The sequence below is a fragment of the Dreissena polymorpha genome, chromosome 9 (genome assembly GCF_020536995.1).
Source record: "Dreissena polymorpha isolate Duluth1 chromosome 9, UMN_Dpol_1.0, whole genome shotgun sequence".
NCBI classification, from domain to species: Eukaryota; Metazoa; Mollusca; class Bivalvia; order Myida; family Dreissenidae; genus Dreissena; species Dreissena polymorpha.
Window position 1 is genome coordinate 10,062,019 of NC_068363.1, and position 18,383 is coordinate 10,080,401.

At 37.0% G+C, this 18,383-nt stretch overlaps 1 protein-coding gene across 2 annotated transcripts in view; it reads right to left on the reverse strand.

Annotated features, from left to right (window-relative positions):
• LOC127846564 (lysine--tRNA ligase-like) overlaps positions 1–18,383 on the reverse strand; it is a 55,219-nt gene that overhangs the window by 3,305 nt on the left and 33,531 nt on the right. For both annotated transcript variants that reach the window (XM_052377950.1, XM_052377949.1), the window contains exons 8-14: positions 17,597–17,716; positions 16,693–16,855; positions 15,465–15,638; positions 13,690–13,775; positions 13,020–13,105; positions 12,627–12,753; positions 5,901–6,044 (exon numbers count right to left, since the gene is read on the reverse strand). In XM_052377950.1, the coding sequence (XP_052233910.1) occupies positions 5,901–6,044; positions 12,627–12,753; positions 13,020–13,105; positions 13,690–13,775; positions 15,465–15,638; positions 16,693–16,855; positions 17,597–17,716 (900 nt within the window). The remainder of the gene's footprint in view (positions 1–5,900; positions 6,045–12,626; positions 12,754–13,019; positions 13,106–13,689; positions 13,776–15,464; positions 15,639–16,692; positions 16,856–17,596; positions 17,717–18,383) is intronic.

The following is an 18,383-nucleotide window of genomic DNA, read 5'->3' on the forward strand; positions in this document are numbered from 1 at the left end:
GTATCATACGCATCGAATTTTAGGAATTTGCGTAAAATTCAAATTGGTTGCGTTTTCAATACGCATGATATTGTATATCTTTGTGTTTTTAAACATTTTAATAGGGTGAAAGACGCAGACACGCAGCTTATCTGGGGCACTGCTTTCTATAATCACGACTCCCATTTTCAGCCCTTTTTGATATATTCTATTAAAACTAACAAATATTGGATGCTGTACTTAAAACTGTGCAATGCAACTGTGAGATGTTGATATATTCTATTAAAACTTATATAGCATGATACACTTAGAAATTAGAATTGCACTTTTGGAATGTTAATATTTTCTATTCTAACTAACAGTACGTTCATGTTTAAGGCTGTCTGAGAAGACAGACCACAATACATATAGAATGCAAGGTGCCTTCTCAATATTCCTATTGCACAGCAAACTTACACCAACACCAACAGTGGAGATGGCATAATGGAACTGTGCTATTACGCTGTGAACATATAATCTTTGCAAATATACAACATAAAGCATAAACAGGTAACAGGTTGCTACCTCTAAACATGTTTTCATAGTTTGGTACAACTAAATATCAATTATTTTCAGTCCACCTAGGTTAGTGAGATAAAGTCAATGTCATAGAGATATTGACGGACAAAAAAATCATTGCAACAACTGTGAGTATCCATGAGAAAACTAAATTGAATAAGGGAAGTAACAAGAGATGTGTTTGTCAGAAACACAATACCTACTGCGCCGCTTTGATTTAAATTATTTATTTTTTATTATATCCCTTTAAAAATATTACTTCCCTTGTAAAAATGATCTGTACCTGCCAAATGATAAATAGAAATTATCTCCCTTTAAAGCTTGTTACTTCCCTTGGATTTGTTTTTTTTACCTTTGACGTTGAAGGATTACATTGACCTTGACCTTTCACCACTCAAAATGTGCAGCTCCATAAGATACACATGCATGCCAATTATCAAGTTGCTATCTTAAATATTGCAAAAGTTATGGCCAAGGTTAAAGTTTTCGGACGGACGCACAGACTTACAGTTCAACTGCTATATGCCACCCTACTGGGAGCATAACAGTGATTTTTTTTGCTTTTATTTATTACAGCCTGTGCCATTTGAATTGGGAAAATTAGCGTGATAAACCATGAAATTGGGAAAAATAGCACGATAAACCATGAAAAAGGGAAAAATTAAGCATTATAAATATGATAATAACAGAATTAAAATTGTTCTTAAGTGCATGTTTAGGGGTTTTCTTAGCCATTTTGGGAAAAAGAGTCTGGTCAAATTGGGATTGTTTTAATTGATAAAAGTGGCAAAGTTCGGAATGATTTATCAACAAAAAGGAATTAAAGTTATATATTTTGCAGGATGTTTAAATAAAAAGTTACAGTTGAGATCTAGAGTTAAGAAATCATAAGTCATAAGAGACTTCTTTCTTAAAAAAAAATATTTATTTTTTTTGTTGGAAATAGTGCTTTTTTGGGAAATTTTGTTCAGGTTTTTGGGAAAAAATGTTGATTTTTGCGATTGGGAAGCAGCCGAAAATCAGCGTTAATTTTTAGCCAAAAAAAAAAATCACTTATTTGTCAAATTAAGGTCAAGACATACAAATGAATTTGAAATATTCATAAGCAACAAATAACTAGAGCTTTGTCACAGACATGACTCATACCCCCACATGCCGCATTGACACAGAATATTTTGCATGTTGTCTTCACAAACAAGAGGCCCATGAGGGCCTGAATCGCTCTACTTGCTGGAATAAATAGGGCTCAAGCCCTTGATAGTATGAACAATATGAGTACGTTTTAAACAAACAGACCCAAAATGGGAAGTTCATCTCATAAACAAGAAGAAACGTAAAATTTAAACTTCAAATGGCTCCTTTTCAAAAATAAGTTGGACAAATTTTCTTCACTCTCAATGGGGTTCTGGTCCTTGATGATATAAAACATCCGTTGAAGTTTCAAAAGGATAGAACTTTATATGTAAACAAACAAGAAATGTGTTTGTTGGAAACACTATGTCCCCTTCTGCGCCGCTTTGATTTTTTTTTACCTTTGACCTTGAAGGATAACCTTGACCTTTCACCACTCAAAACGTGCAGCTCCATGAGATACACATGCATGCCAAATATGAAGTTGCTATCTTCAATACTGCAAAAGTTATGGCATAATGTAAAAGATTTTCATTTTTTCCTAAAATTCAAGGGGAGATAATTCTGAACTTATAACTCCGATATTGCTCATTTTCAATAGGGTTTGACTCATCATTGAGATAAAGATACTGTGCAAGTTGGGAAATGATTGGATGAAAACTGTGGACTTTATTGTGTAAACAAGCCTTATTTCACAATTTTCTTAAATTCAAGGGGAGATAATTCTGGACTTTTTACTCTGATGTTACCCATTTTCAACAGGGTTCTAGTCCTCATAAATATCAACACAATGAACAAGTTTGAAAAGAATCGGATGAAAAATGTGGACTTATCGGATAAACAAGAAAAAGTCTAACGCACACACAGACAGACAGACGGAAACCATGCCATCCCATAAGCTCTTCTGGCCTATGGCCAGTAGAGCTTAAAACAGCGGACACCATGCTCAATGTTTCAAACGCAATAAGTGACCCCGTGACCTGTTTTTTTCATCCTGAATGCCCATGTTCGAACTTGACCAACACATCATGTAGATACTACTTCTAACGAAGTGTGGTGAAGATCAGATGAAAACTACTTGAATTAGAGAGCAGATACCATGCTGAATGTGTAAAACGTACTTAGTGGCCCAGAGACCTAGTTTTTGACCCGGCATTACCCATATTCAAACTTAACCTAGACATCCAGTGCTTTGCACAGGATTTTTGTCAGGCGCTTTGGGGCTGATAGGGGTGCAACCCTCCCAACATTGATTAAAAAAAATAATTAACGTGTCAATTCACGGTCTGTGGTGCGTTATATCTCAAAGAAAAACAGCGTCAAAAGACGTTATTTGGTGCGCCATGACTCTTCAAGAAAATCCCCCAGTCATTTAAATATATATATAATATTTTATATTGATTAATTGTTTTAAAACTTTCCCTTACAGATAGTAAAATCCCGACTTGAACAATTCCCCAATACATCCGTTTCAACCCGACGCTATTACTGTATACTACTATTCAAGTTTCTATTTATTACCCGATAATCCCTTTTATTCCGTTTTTATAAATCATTTTCTGGTAAATATTTACGATAAAAGCTCTTGATAATTTCTTTAACACAAACCTTGCCATTTTTCTATAGTATCAAATAAATTTTAAGTGACTATTTATAGATTTGATGAAATATTGACTCTGAACATGCATCAATCCACTGACGTGCTGTGTGCTTATTAAAACGATACATGCACGATTTGTATGCAAATGACGCGACGTTGTACATGCTGCATAATTTTCGCGCTCATTTTAATTGAGAAATAGAATGGACACAAAATAAATTTGCACTACTATTTTGAAGCAAGAATATTTTAACATTGCGGTAACATTTACATTCGTGTGTTTCGGATTAAAAACACGTTAACATCAACTTACGGGAATGGGTTTCGGAAATATAAATTTAATTATTCCCCTTTGAGATTTCAACAAATGTTAACAGTTGCGTTATGAATTCCACAATAATTTGTTTAAACACTTTACGAGTCGAATAAATGTTTTGACGGAATTATGCATGAAATATACGTTGTCTACGAGGATTACAGCTGGTTGCCATCATCAGTCTTCTAAGTATCGATTATCGGACGAAACATTTACAAGTGTGCGTAATTAATTCAATGAAAATTTGTTAAAGCGCATTACGTGTCTTATCAATTTCAGAAAATGGACATGATGAAATATTCATGTACTGGAAATAAATTGTTATTGCATAATTGTAACGGGGAGTTATTTGCACAACTTACTCGCTATTGTTATTTTTAAAATGTCACAATGAATGACATAGTAATGGCCCAGACAAGCTCATTTATGGCCATTTTTGACCTTCAAACTCAAATTGTGACCTTGACCTTGGAGATATTGACGTAATTCTTTCGCGCGACACACCGTCTAATGATGGTGAACAAATGTGCCAAATGATTTTAAAATCTGACATTGAACAACAAAGTTATGGCCTGGACAAGCTTGTACCGCCCGCCAGCCCTCAGACATCGCCAATCTAATAACCAGTTTTTTTCCTTCGGAAAACCTGGTTAAAAACAAATGGGGGAGGGGGGGGGGAGGGGGTATTCTTGGGTGGTTGGTCGGTATTTAATTTTTTTTTAATAAAAAAAAATGTGTTTTTTACCATGTTTAAAAAAAAAGGGCTGTTTGTAAAACATGCATGCCCCCCATATGGGCTGTCCGTTGTAGTGGCAGCCATTGTGTGATACGTTTTTTGTTACTGTGACCTTGACCTTTGACCTAGTGACCTGAAAATCAATAGGGGTCATCTGTGAGTCACGATCAATGTACCTATGAAGAGTCATGATCCTAGGCAAAAGCGTTCTTGAGTTATCATCCGAAAATCATTTTACTATTTCGGGTCACCGTGACCTTGACCTTGTGACCTCAAAATCAATTTTGAATATATTACAAGGGAGGCAAATCTGTAACAATAAATTTTAACTTATTGCATTTGTTTCCCCTGTAGTGTATTACCTCCCCTGTCCTGCTTATATTTATATTAATCAACAAAATTAAACATTAACACATTATTTAATATACTAAATATACAAAAAATCTCATATTCTGATAATATTTTTACTGATCCACTGTATTTTACTAAAAGGATGATGTTTCATTGGACTGATAATTATAGATTTAGGATTACAGACCAGTTGCTTCAGTAATATTGTTCAGAGTGTGCCCTGTTGGCCGCGTATGCATTCTTGAATTATCATTCAAAAAACCACTTTACTATATCGAGCCACCGTGACCCTGAACTTTGACCTAGTGACCTCAAAATCAATAGGGGTCATCTGCGAGTCATGATCAATGTACCTATGAAGTTTCATGATCCTAGGCCCAAGCGTTCTTGAGTTATCGTATGACAACCACTGGGTGGACGGACAGACCGACCGACATGAGCAAAGCAATATACCCCCTCTTCTTCGAAGGGGGGCATAATAAAGTAGACCTAAACACAAAACTTATAAAAAGGGCTCATAATTCCGTCCAAATGCCAGTCAGAGTTACATAACTTTGCCTGCACAGTCCCCTTATGATAGTTAGTAAGTGTTGCAAGTATGAAAGCAATAGCTTTGATACTTAAGGAACAAAATGGACCTAAACACAAAACTTAAACCAAATTTTCAATTTTTTAAGTAAAAAAAGGGCACATAATTCTGTCAAAATGCACGCCAGAGTTATCTAACTTTGCCTGCCCAGTCCCCTCATGATAGTAAGTAAGTGTACCAAGTTTGAATGCAATAGCGCTGATACTTTCTGAGAAAAGAGGACCTAAACACAAAACTTAACCGGATGCCGACGCCAAGGTGATGACAATAGCTCAATTTTTTTTTTTTTTAAATAGATGAGCTAAAAAGGGAATATATGGAGATTTTATGTGCAAGTTATTTCAGGTGGAAAAGTGTACTAAAATTATTCAACCAAGAGAACAAACATTTAACACTTTCCTGCTTGGAAGAAAAGTACAAACGGCTATATAAAACCAGCATAATCAGATCAACCTGCGGGTAACTCGCAGTCTGTTCAGGTTTGATGCTGTTTGCTGCTTATCAGTACCCAAGGGTTAGAAATAAACTCTTTAATACTTTAAAAAGGTAAATATGATTTTCTAAAGGACATTTTGGTCAAAGTGCATATCTGAGTAGTAAAGAGTCAAGGTTAGCTATGTCTATGTCATGAGCGTAATACCTTGATGTTGTTGGAGTCGGTGAGGAACATGGTAAGTCTGTCCAGGCCAATCCCACACCCGGCAGTGGGGGGCAGTCCATACTCCAGGGACGTGCAGAAAGTCTCGTCCACAAACATAGCCTCATCATCACCGGCCGCCTTGTCCTACAGAATAAAGGTAAAGGCATGGGTTTATAGCCTTATATTGATAATGGTCCGTTTACACTTGGCGCAGTGTGTGGCTTTAGCACATTGTCTGATTTCCCTCTCCAGTTCCCTTTTATACTCCTTGGTGTATTGAAGTGAACACAGAATGAAATTGGTATTCACAGCGAATTATAGGTTAATGTTGAAAATATATCAATGTTCACTCTGCAATGCTTAGAACTCCGGGAGTCGTTTAAGAAGTAGACATTTTTACATTTGATTCTATAAATGATCAGAGAACAATTTCAAGGTTTCCTTTATATATGAAAGTAAGCAACAGACATCACTACAAGCAAAACCTGTTTTTCAACTTCCAAGTTACTATAGCACCATTATTTTTCTTGCTGCTTGTCAAAAACACAAACAACAGAGGGAATGTGCATCAACAAAAGAAACAAGAGCTGTCAGAGGACAGCGCGCCCAACTATTCGAGTGCTTGACAGTATAACATAAGCCATCATGGGGAAATTGTTCATATTCAATAATTTATTAGACAATCTTTCAAAAATAAAACAAGAGTGCCAAACTGTCACAAGATACGCCCGTTCGAAGGTTTTGGACACCATGCTCAATGCTTGAAAGTGTCCTCAAGACCTAGTTATTGACCCGGCATGACCCATATTTGAACTTGACCTAGATATCACTTAGATGTAACATCTGACTAAATTTGGTGAAGATCAGATGAAAACTACTTCAATTAAAGAGCGGACAACATGCTTAATGCTTGAAATGCACTATGTGACCTCGTTTTTGACCCGGCATGACCCATGTTCGAACTTGACCTACATATCATCTAGACACAACTTCTGACCAAATTAGGTGAAGATCAGATGAAAACTACTTCAATTAGAGAGCGGACACCATGCTAAATGCTTGAAATGCACTAAGTAACCTCGTGACCTAGTTTTTGACACTGCATGACCCATATTTGAACTTGACCTACATATCATCTAGACACAACTTCTGACCAAATTTGGTGAAGATCGGATGAATACAATTTGAATTAGAGTCCGGACAAAGTGGCGCCGTTGAAAATGCACTAATTGACCCTATGACCTAGTTTTTGACCCGGCATGACCCATATTCGAACTTGGCCTATATATCAACTAGATGCAACTGCTGACCAAGTTTGGTGAAGATCGGATGAATACAATTTGAAATAGAGTCCGGACAAAGTGGCCCCTTTGAAAATGCACTTATTGACCCTATGACCTAGTTTTTGACCCGGCATGACCCATATTCGAACTTGGCCTAGATATCAACTAGATGCAACTGCTGACCAAGTTTGGTGAAGATCGGATGAATACAATTTGAAATAGAGTCCGGACAAAGTGGCCCCTTTGAAAATGCACTTATTGACCCTATGACCTAGTTTTTGACCCGGCATGACCCATATTCGAACTTGGCCTAGATATCAACTAGATGCAACTGCTGACCAAGTTTGGTGAAGATCGGATGAATACAATTTGAATTAGAGTCCGGACAAAGTGATGCCTTCCGCCCGCCGCCCGATAAGGGGTTTCACATAATACGTCCCGTATTTTATACGGGCGTATAAAAAGGAAAAAACAAAAAATAATCTGGTTTTTATTTTGGGGGGGGGGGGGTTAATGTGGGGTGAGGTCATTTATTAGACGATCTTTCAAAAATAAAAATAAAAGGAAAATTTTTTTTTGGAGGGGGGGGGGGAATGGGGGGGGGGGGGGGGATAATATGGGGTGTGGTAATTATATATTAGATGATGCTTAAAAAAAAATTATTTTTTTTTTTTGGGGGGGGGGGGGGGGTGAGAGGGGGTATAATGTGGTGTGGGGTTATTTATTTGATGGTGTTTAAAAAAAAAATTTTTTTTTTTTGAGGGGGGGGGGGAGGTTGGGGGGGGGGGGGGGAAAGGATTCTGGGTAGGGGCGTGGGGTATTGTTTGGGTGGAATCCATTGTGGTATTCAGGTAAGTGTTGTTTTGTCAAAGTAATAATAAAAGTGATCATAAAGAAGTTATGGCAAATTAAGCAAAATGTTCAATTATCTAAATGTAAAAGGGGCCATAATTATGTCAAAATGCTTGATACAGTGGTCTGCTCTTGTCTATAGGTTGGGGTCATGTTGGTAAACAAGTATGCAACATAAAAGCAATATGTCAAAGGATATAGGAAATATTTGGGGTAGTACACACACTTTAACATAGATTTATCAATAATATGCATATTCAAAGTATAAAAGGGGCAATAATTATGACAAAATGCTTGATAGAGTTGTCTGCTATTGTTTATAGGTTGGGTTGATGTTGATAAACAAGTATGCAAAATATGAAAGCAATATGTCAAGGGACAATGAAAATAAATGTGGTATTATGAAAACTTTAACATTTGCTGCATATTCAAAGTGGAAAAGGGGCCATAATTAGGACACAATGCTTGATAGAGTTGTCTGCTCTTGCTTATAGGTTGGGGTCATGTTGGTTAACAAGCATGCAAAATATGAAAGCAATATGTCAAGGGACAATGAAAATGAATGGGGTAGTACGAAAACATTAACATTTGCTGCATATTCTAAGTGGAAAAGGGGCCATAATTATGACAAAATGCTTGATAAAGTTGTCTGCCCTTGTTTATAAGTTGGGGTCATGTTGGTTAACAAGTATGCAAAATATGAAAGCAATATGTCAAGGGACAATGAAAATAATTGGGGTAGTACGAAAACTTTAACATTTGCATGCTAACGCTAACGGAAACGCCGACGCCGGGGTGAGTAGGATAGCTCCACTATATATATTTCATATATAATAGTCGAGCTAAAAAAGGATAACTGGTCACAAAATACCCCAGCATGGAAGGTCTTTGTTACATTGATTTGTTATTTGAAAGTAAGCAACAAACATCACTACAAGCGACACCTGTTTTTCAACTTCCAAGTTACTATAGCACCATTATTTTCTTGTTGTTTATCATTGAAACAAACAACAGAGGGAATGTGCAGCACAAAAGAAAAAGTGGGATAACTTGTCACAAAATACGCCAGATTGGATGGTCTTTGCAACAATGATCTTTTATTTGAATGTAATCAAATTATAGGTTTCTGTTAACAATATAACAATGTTTACCCTGCAATACAAAAAACTCCATAAGTGTTTTAAGAAGTCATGTTTACATTTGATTCTATAAATGATCAGAGAACAATGTTAAGGTTTCCTGCATATGTGAAGTAAGCAACAAACATCACTACAAGAGACGCCTGTTTTTCAACTTCCAAGTTACTATAGCACCATTATTTTCTTGCTGTTTGTGCATCAACAAACGAAAAAAGAGAAAAAAGAGAAAAAAGACGGATAACTTGTAACAAAATACGCCAGCTTGTAAGGTCTTTGTAACAATTATCTGTTATTTGAAAGTAAGCAACAGACATCACTACAAGCAATACCTGTTTTTCAACTTTCAAGTTACTGTAGCACTATTAATTTCTTGTTGTTAATCAGTGACATAAACAACAGAGGGAATGTGCAGCACACACAATTTATAAGGAACTTATTCATTCAAGCCATAAATATTCAGACCAATTCCAGGACATTGAGCTCAATTTTCCGGGACATGTATACATATAGCGATATATATAGACATATGTGCATTTTTGGTACGCATATTTATCACATCGTAAATTAAGTACATTACTAATAAATATGTTGTTAGCATCTAAAACGATTTTATGCATCATTGATTATCACAGGCATTTCATTGATCTTTTCTAAGTGCATCATCTCCATTGTTAATTCGATCTTTATTTGCCATGTTTGCCGAGTCACAATTTATTTTCTTTTAAGTTCGCCATCTTGTTGAAATGATGTAAGTGGCAGGTGCGCCTAGCAACGTAAAATCAAATTATATATCCGCCTAATAGGCGATTCGATTTTTGTTTAATTAGTATACGTTACAGTTATTGTTTCAATATTTAATCATCTTAATAAAAGACAATAAAGATACACACAGTTTGTGTGTTGTTTTCAGAATTTAATCTCGCTTAAAAATCAATGTTTTGATATAACTGAATTATGCATGAAATTCACAATTTCCACGAGGACAACATCAATGTTTTCATCAAAAGTCTTCGAAGTAACTGTCCACGATTTTATCGTGCAGGAGTACACAATACCGACCGCGATTAGTGAGCGTGGTATGACAAAGCCACTGAAACTATAGATTGATATTGACACGGGGTTATTCACGCATGACTACAGGTAATTCACAACCGCATCAATCTTCAGATGTGTGAACAACTCCTTTGCCCTTACGCAGAGGGAAATTATAACGCAGTATACTAAAGCCAATTAACAACCACATTAAACAATGCCGCCTTTTCGGTTTGACTGCGAACGTGAGACAACCGATATGATAACAGGGCCCCTGTTAATTGATAGATTTTGACACGTAGCGTAGTCACCTATTCGGGTAGGCATTGTCATGGAGACGCTGCGAATTAGTGGGAACATAGATTTTAGGTGCAGTTAAGCCTAAGATATGGTACATGTATACATGGATTTTGTAAAATCGGGGACATTTGACAGATTTCCGGGACTGCGGGACACGTTCTTTATTTTCGGTCGGGACAATCCCAGACAATCCGGGACGTATGGCATGTATGAACTTATTTTAAATTGTTATAATATATTAATGAAAAAGGTTCTATGAGTGGTTAACATTAATGACCTTCCACATCCGAACCACAAATGAAATATCCTGTTTAGGAATAGATTTATTATCTGAACAATTTACATATTTGGTAAAATGAAAACTAAAAATTCGTACATTAATATCTGAAAGTAAGCAACAGACATCACTACAAGAGACACCTGTTTTTCAACTTCCAAGTTACTATAGCACCATTATTTTCTTGTTGTTTATCAGTGAAACAAACAACAGAGGGAATGTGCAGTTATTCTATTATAAGTCTCACCTGATATATTACTATACAATCTGGCAGTGACATCTTTTTCTGTTAATCATACCCCTACCTCCCCATTTTAAAAGAAAAACATGAACAAATAGCTACGACGCTGCTTTTTTTAGATGGAATGAATGAGATTTTTGACAATTTGCGTGTAAATAATGTAACATGTGCTAAATATTTGTAAAATATGTTTTTTACTGTTTGTATTTTTGTGTGTGTTGAAAATGTATATCTTGCTACTAAATTGTTTGTTGTGTTGAATTTGATTATATTTTACTAAAAAATGACGACTTTACGGTTGATTTGGAGTACAATGACCTACCTTATTACGTTGACTAATATAACTAGAAATGGCGCGGCAGAGGCCGACGCGTATCCCCACGCCGCATGTTTGACCCAAGGGCGCCCCAGGGTTGATCATGGGGCCATGCATAGTTGAGATTGACTGTATTGTCATAAGAGAAGTTCAGTATCAATTAGAAGTGAATGGGTGTAAAAATAAAGAAGTTATAGTAAAAGGCAATTTTGGGAGGGTGTGGCCTATGTGGGCGGGGTGCCCCAGGGTTGGTAATGGGGCCATGCATAGTTGAGATTGACCGTATTGTCATAAGAGAGGTTCAGTATCAATTTGAAGTGAATCAGTGTATTAATGAAGAAATTATAGTAAAAGGCAATTTTGGGCGGGTGTGGTCTATGTGGGCGTGGCGCCCCAGGGTTGGCAACGGGGCCATGCATAGTTGAGTTTGACCGTTTTGTCATAAGAGAGGTTCAGTATCAATTTGAAGTGAATCAGTGTAGAAATGAAGAAGTTAATGTAAAATAACCTAAATTTTTTTTATAGTAAATGGATTTTTTTGGTGGGTGTGGCCTATGTGGGCGGGCGCCCCAGGGTTGGGATTGGGGCCATGCATAGTTGAGATTGACCCTAATGTCATAACAAAAGTTCAGTATCAATTTGAAGTGAATCCGTGTAGAAATGAAAAAATTATAGTAAATGGAAATTTTTGGTGGGTGTGGCCTATGTGGGCGGGGCGCCCCAGGGTTGGGAATGGGGCCATGCATGGTTGAGATTGACCGTATTGTCATAGGTGAGGTCCAGTATCAATTTGAAGTGAATCGGTGTAGAAATAAAGAAGTAAATGTAAAATAACCTAAAAAAATGAGTGATAATTTCTGACGCGGCCCCACCCCAACCCCTATAACTTTTGACCCAGGGGTCAGATCAAAATTCCAAATAGTGCACCGTCGCACATATGCTCATAGCTACCATGTGTGTAAATTTCAAGGTTCTAGTGCTTTTAGTGTAGGAGGAGATAGTGGCCAGGACGGACGGACAGACGGACGGACAGACGGACGGACGGACGGACGGCGGAGATCACCACAATATCCCCACCTTTTTTTAAAAAAGCGTGGGGATAACAACTTCCTGTTCAACTAAGATAGATCAGGCAGCGTTATACCAGTCAAATTATCAGTGTAGCAGTACAATAAACATTTTTTATTTGTTATTTTTCCCTTTTCAACATCAATATAAGTCAAAGCCATAGAAGGGATATGCCAGCAGTATACAAGGGCACTCCTTGCTCGTCAGTGAGGTCTCACCTTGGCCTGCTGCTGGAAGCGTTCCCTCTGTATCACAGGGTCGTTCAACTCTGTGTAGCCATTACAGATCTCCTTCTTGCACACAAACAACTCAAACCTCTCTGTTAAACCGGGACGCGATCTATGCCTGAAGAAGAAAATGAAGGTGTTAAACTAAATAATGCTAAAATGAAAAATTTAAGCAATTTACGGAAACAACGCACACAAAGAACTCAAGTTTCCTTTAAGACAGACAACCATTTATGACGAAATCAACAAACAAGATGAATGCTTTATGTTTTCACGATAATAATTTCATATTAAGGCAAAATGAACAATAAGTGGACCACCAGTTGGGTTTGGGGTGGGGGAGTGGGGGGAGAGATGAGTCAGAGAGCTACCCGGTTTCCTCACCATTTTGCCAAGGGACTCATGACCTGGGGATGTTCCATGATGAAGGCAGGATTAATACAGTACTCTTCTATAAACTCTCCAACCAACTGTAACAAATCATACACTCTCATCAGCATGTACACATTATAAGACTGGACCTTACTACATACTACATATACATATATATGTGCAAATAGAAAGTGAAATTGCATGGTTTTAAGAAAATAGAGAAGTTCAAATCTTCTATCCCTTATTTTTTTTAAATAATACTAGCTTATTGTCTATGCAGTAATATCTTATAACATTTCAGCAATAATTTGTATTACACATGTCCAAAATGCATGTGCAAGAAGCTTGCAAAGACGTGAGCTTACTTTTTAGACATCTGTTGATGGACAATGGAAAATCTTTAAAGTCAATGTTCGGATCCCCACAGTTTTTAAAAACCCATCAATGCCCGGATACACACAAGTTTGGCCCAGTGTACACACCAATGCTTTTTATGGTTAATATGCTTTGTGATTTTGATAGGATTTGACTTGTCTTTGACTTTCTTTATACCCTTAGATTACAGTGTTTTCCCACAATCTAGCCAAAGTCCAGGGTCAGTCTAATGCCATGTTTTTGTTCCTGTAGCATTAAAACAAACAGACAACCGATGTAGATCATACAGTAGGTTTTTTATACCAACCTTGTCTAACAATCTGGCAGAGGTTCTAGGGGCCGGACACTCCACATTGTTGTTGACACACAGGGTATCTAAGAATGAGCGGGCCTCTGGAAAACAACAGTTTGGAGGAGTGCATCAGCAACAATACTCAACAACCAACAGTATATTCATAAACACAGTGGTTGATAAATGTGTCTCAGAATGTTATCATGGCTTCAGGCTTGCTTGACTACCCAAAATACTTAAAACTTTAAATCTAACCATTGACATTGCATCTTTGACTGATATCTCAATTACAAATGTGAGACAGTGAGAAACTTGTCACAGATATAGAAACAAGTAATCAAATAGCCAATACAAATGTGAGACAGTGAGAAACTTGTCACAGATATAGAAACAAGTAATCAAATAGCCAATGGCTCTCAGATTTTAAAACAAAACTTCTCTATCCTCCCTACCAGAAGGACTGAAATGAACAAGGGTGGTTAACTTTTTAAAAAACTCAAAAGTTCTAAGCCTGTTTTTACCATCGTAGTTTAGTATCAACAGACAAACAAATAAACAAGGGTGGTTAACCATGTATAAAATCTAAAAGTTTTAACCATGTTTTTACCATTATGGTGAACTATCAACAGACAGATAAATACACTTGAATAATTAACCCTTTCCAACTCAGAGTGAAAATGGCTATGTTCAAACAGCATAAAACCATAACAGCCTGCAAAGTCTGTTTGCTGCTCATCAGTATCAAAGGTTCGGAGATGAAGCCTTAAAATCTTGAATCTAGTATGAAAGGTCTTTAATTAAATGCAACTTTTTAAGGGATTAATCTTATGCATGAAAATACGTATCTAAGTGGTAAAGGGTTAAAAACGTATCCAAGTTGTAAAGGGTTAAATACATAACTAAGTTGTAAAGGGTTAAATACATATCTAAGTGGTAAAGGTTTTAATACATATCTAAGAGGTAAAGGGTTAAATATGTATCTAAGTGGTAAAGGGTTAAATACATATCTAAGTGGTAAAGGGTTAAATACATATCTAAGTGGTAAAGGGTTAAATACGTATCTAAGTGGTAAAGGGTTAAATAGGTATCTAAGTGGTAAAGGGTTAAATAGGTATCTAAGTGGTTAAGGGTAAAATACGTATCTAAGTGGTAAAGGGTAAAATACATAACTAAGTGGTAAAGGGTAAAATAGGTATCTAAGTGGTAAAGGTTTTAATACATATCTAAGTGGTAAAGGGTTAAATAGGTATCTAAGTGGTAAAGGGTTAAATACGTATCTAAGTGGTAAAGGGTTAAATACATATCTAACGAGGTAAAGGGTTAAATACGTATCTAAGTGGTAAAGGGTTAAATACGTATCTAAGTTGTAAAGGGTTAAATAGCTATCTAAGTGGTAAAGGGTTAAATACGTAACTAAGTGGTAAAGGGTAAAATAGGTATCTAAGTGGTAAAGTGTTAAACACGTATCTAAGTGGTAAAGGGTTAAATACGTAACAAAGTGGTAAAGGGTTAAATACATATCTAACGAGGTAAAGGGCTAAATACATATCTAAGTGGTAAAGGGTTAAATAGGTATCTAAGTGGTAAAGGGTTAAATACGTATCTAAGTGGTAAAGGGTTAAATAGGTATCTAAGTGGTAAAGGGTAAAATACGTATCTAAGTGGTAAAGGGTTAAATACATATCTAAGTGGTAAAGGGTTAAATACGTAACTAAGTGGTAAAGGGTAAAATAGGTATTTAAGTGGTAAAGGGTTAAATAAGTATCTAAGTGGTAAAGGGTTAATCTTGCCTTCTGACTGGAGGTTGACAGGGTCTGGAAACTTGACATTCAGCTTCTTTTCAAGCTCATCAATCATGCTGACCCGTCTGAACGGTGGAGTGAAGTCGATCTCCCACTCCGGACCTTCCGGTCCCTCTGGGTGATACTTTATCTTGTAACCTCCTGTGAGCTCCTTCACCAAACCTGCACAGGCAAAAAAGTGGGAATCAGAATGTTAAAAAAGCAGAGAAATCAACATTATTCGGCGTCACTAATGTTTGAAAAATGTGTGGGTCTCCTCTTTCAAATGTTCTACCAAGTTAATATCCGAAACATATCCCAGTTGCAGACTTAAGGACGGCAACCAGTTTTTAAATGTTGGTAAATGTGTTTGCTTATATCCAAACTAAAGCTTTGTCACAGACGTGATGAATACCCCCACATGCCGCATTGACAAAGAATATTTTGCATGCTGTCTTCACAAAAAACACCAGACACCATGCTCAATGTTTAAAACGCACGAAGTGACCCCGTGACCTAGTTTTTGACCTGGCATGGCCCATGTTCGAACTTGACCTACACATCATGTAGATATAACTTCTGACCAAGTGTGGTGAAGATCGGATGAAAACAACTTGAATTAGTGAGCAGACACTTAATACGGACTGACAGACAGACCGGCTGACCGACCTACAAGCTCACTTTGTTTATGGGGGTATAAATATATCTAAGTTGTGATGTCAGACTTAAGGAGGGAGGGAACCCAGATTTGAAAGTAGGTTAATGTGTTACCTCACTAAATTCAAACTTGGAGCACAGTTGAAAAATAAGCGCTTTTTAATTAGAAGTTAACTCAGAAAGTCTTTTGAATACCAGAGGTGCTTTGGTCCATGTTCAGAAGCCCTAAGCTTAATGCGCGATATATATTCTGGTTAATGGAATGGATATAGCGATTTTACAATTAGTATACACCATTCAGTAATTTATTTGTGGATTCTTGACTTGTGTTATTTTGCTCTTCTGTAAAATTATATTTTTAGATCTAAAAATTATTGCAAAAATGGAACTTGGCAGGGATATCATGCCCATGAACATATTTGCCAAATTTCATAATAATCCAATTTAAAATATTTTATTAATTGAGCCGACATCATTTTCTTTGACGCCACCCAGCAGCAGATGTTTCAAGTCTCTTGTTGTTTTTATAATGGAATGGGATAAGCATGGTTTGACAAGTTTTTCACAATCCCATGTGTACCTGCGAAAAAGGCTTCTGTCAAGCCAATCAAATCATTATAGTCTGCGTATGCCATGTAGAACTCGATTGTTGTGAACTCTGGGTTGTGGGTCAGATCAATGCCTTCATTTCGGAACTGTTTCCCTATTTCATATACCCTGTCTAGGCCTCCGATTACCAACATCTGAAAATAAATCAATTTAGAAAGTTCTGGAAAATTGCACTTTTAACATGCTTACAAAAATATAAATTAGTTCAAGCAGAAGACAGTTATTTCATTTTTAAATTAAATTGTAGACACTAGATCAAAATGTCTTCCAAAGTTCAAATTGATTCCAAGTTAAACACAAAATCAATCAATGCCCCCCCCCCCCCCCCCTGTTCAGCCTCGTCCCAAATGTCCTAAAAACACACACACAAAACAACCCCTGCATATCAACTCTAATAATTTCTAAAATGCAATTGAGCCTTTCTCTTTGAAAACCGGGCTTATTGCATGCACTTAAGTGTTGTTCCAGAGTGTTGTTCATAAGGAACTAAACTTTCCGCTCTTAAAGCATTTTAGTTTACAGGAAGTCATTTCCTTATCACAAATCCAGGATAGGCGGAAAGTGTTGTCCCTGATTAACCTGTGTGAACTGCACAGGCTTATCTGGGATGACATATTATGCACATGCATTAAACCCAATTTTCCCAAAGAAAGGCTCAATTGCATTTGGTCCCACTTGAAAACAGAACTAAAAGAAATGGAAGGTCATCTTGACTTAGAGCCAAGTACTGGTTCTATGCAGCAAACGGACTGGTTAGGTGTTCAACAAGCCATATGCTTAACATGAAATCAAGCTTAAATACAAAGGTTTAAAGTACTAAAGGGTAAAGACCTTGAGGTAGAGCTCGGGAGCTATCCTCATGTAGAGGTCCATACCTTGAGGTAGAGCTCGGGAGCTATCCTCATGTAGAGGTCCATGTTGAGGTCATTGTGGTAAGTGATGAATGGCTTGGCCACGGCGCCACCTGGGATCATGTTCATCATGGGCGTCTCCACCTGTAACGTACTAGACGATCGGAACAAGAATCATGGGGATCTTTCATGATATTTCCCTTCTGAATAAAGTTCCGGTATACAGCACTTTCCCAATCAGCGAAAAATTACAAAATTCCCAATAATTGCTGTTCTAAAAATATCCCCCAAACAATGTCAAGAACGGTCAATTTGATTTAAAAAATCATATAAAGGCCAAGAAAACATAGGTGTTTTAACCACAAGCACCATGCTCACTCAATTGATTCAGAATAAATATGACATGTTTCATTTGATTCCCTTCAGAAATGCAGAAGTTCCCTCCAAACATATTATACACTTAATGTTACTGCCATAAAAATGAACAAGGGCTGTTTGTAAAGCATGCATGCCCCCCATATGGGCTGTCTGTTGTAGTGGTAGCCATTGTGTGAATACGTTTTTTGTCACTGTGACCTTGACCTTTGACCTAGTGACCAGAAAATCAATAGGGGTCATCTGCGAGTCATGATCAATGCACCTATGAAGTGTCATGATCCTAGGCCCAAGCGTTCTTGAGTTATCATCAAGAAACCATTTTACTGTTTCGGGTCAACGTGACTTTGACCTTTGACCTAGTGACCTGAAAATCAATATGGGTCATCTGCGAGTCATGATCAATGTACCTATGAAGTTTCATGATCCTAGACAT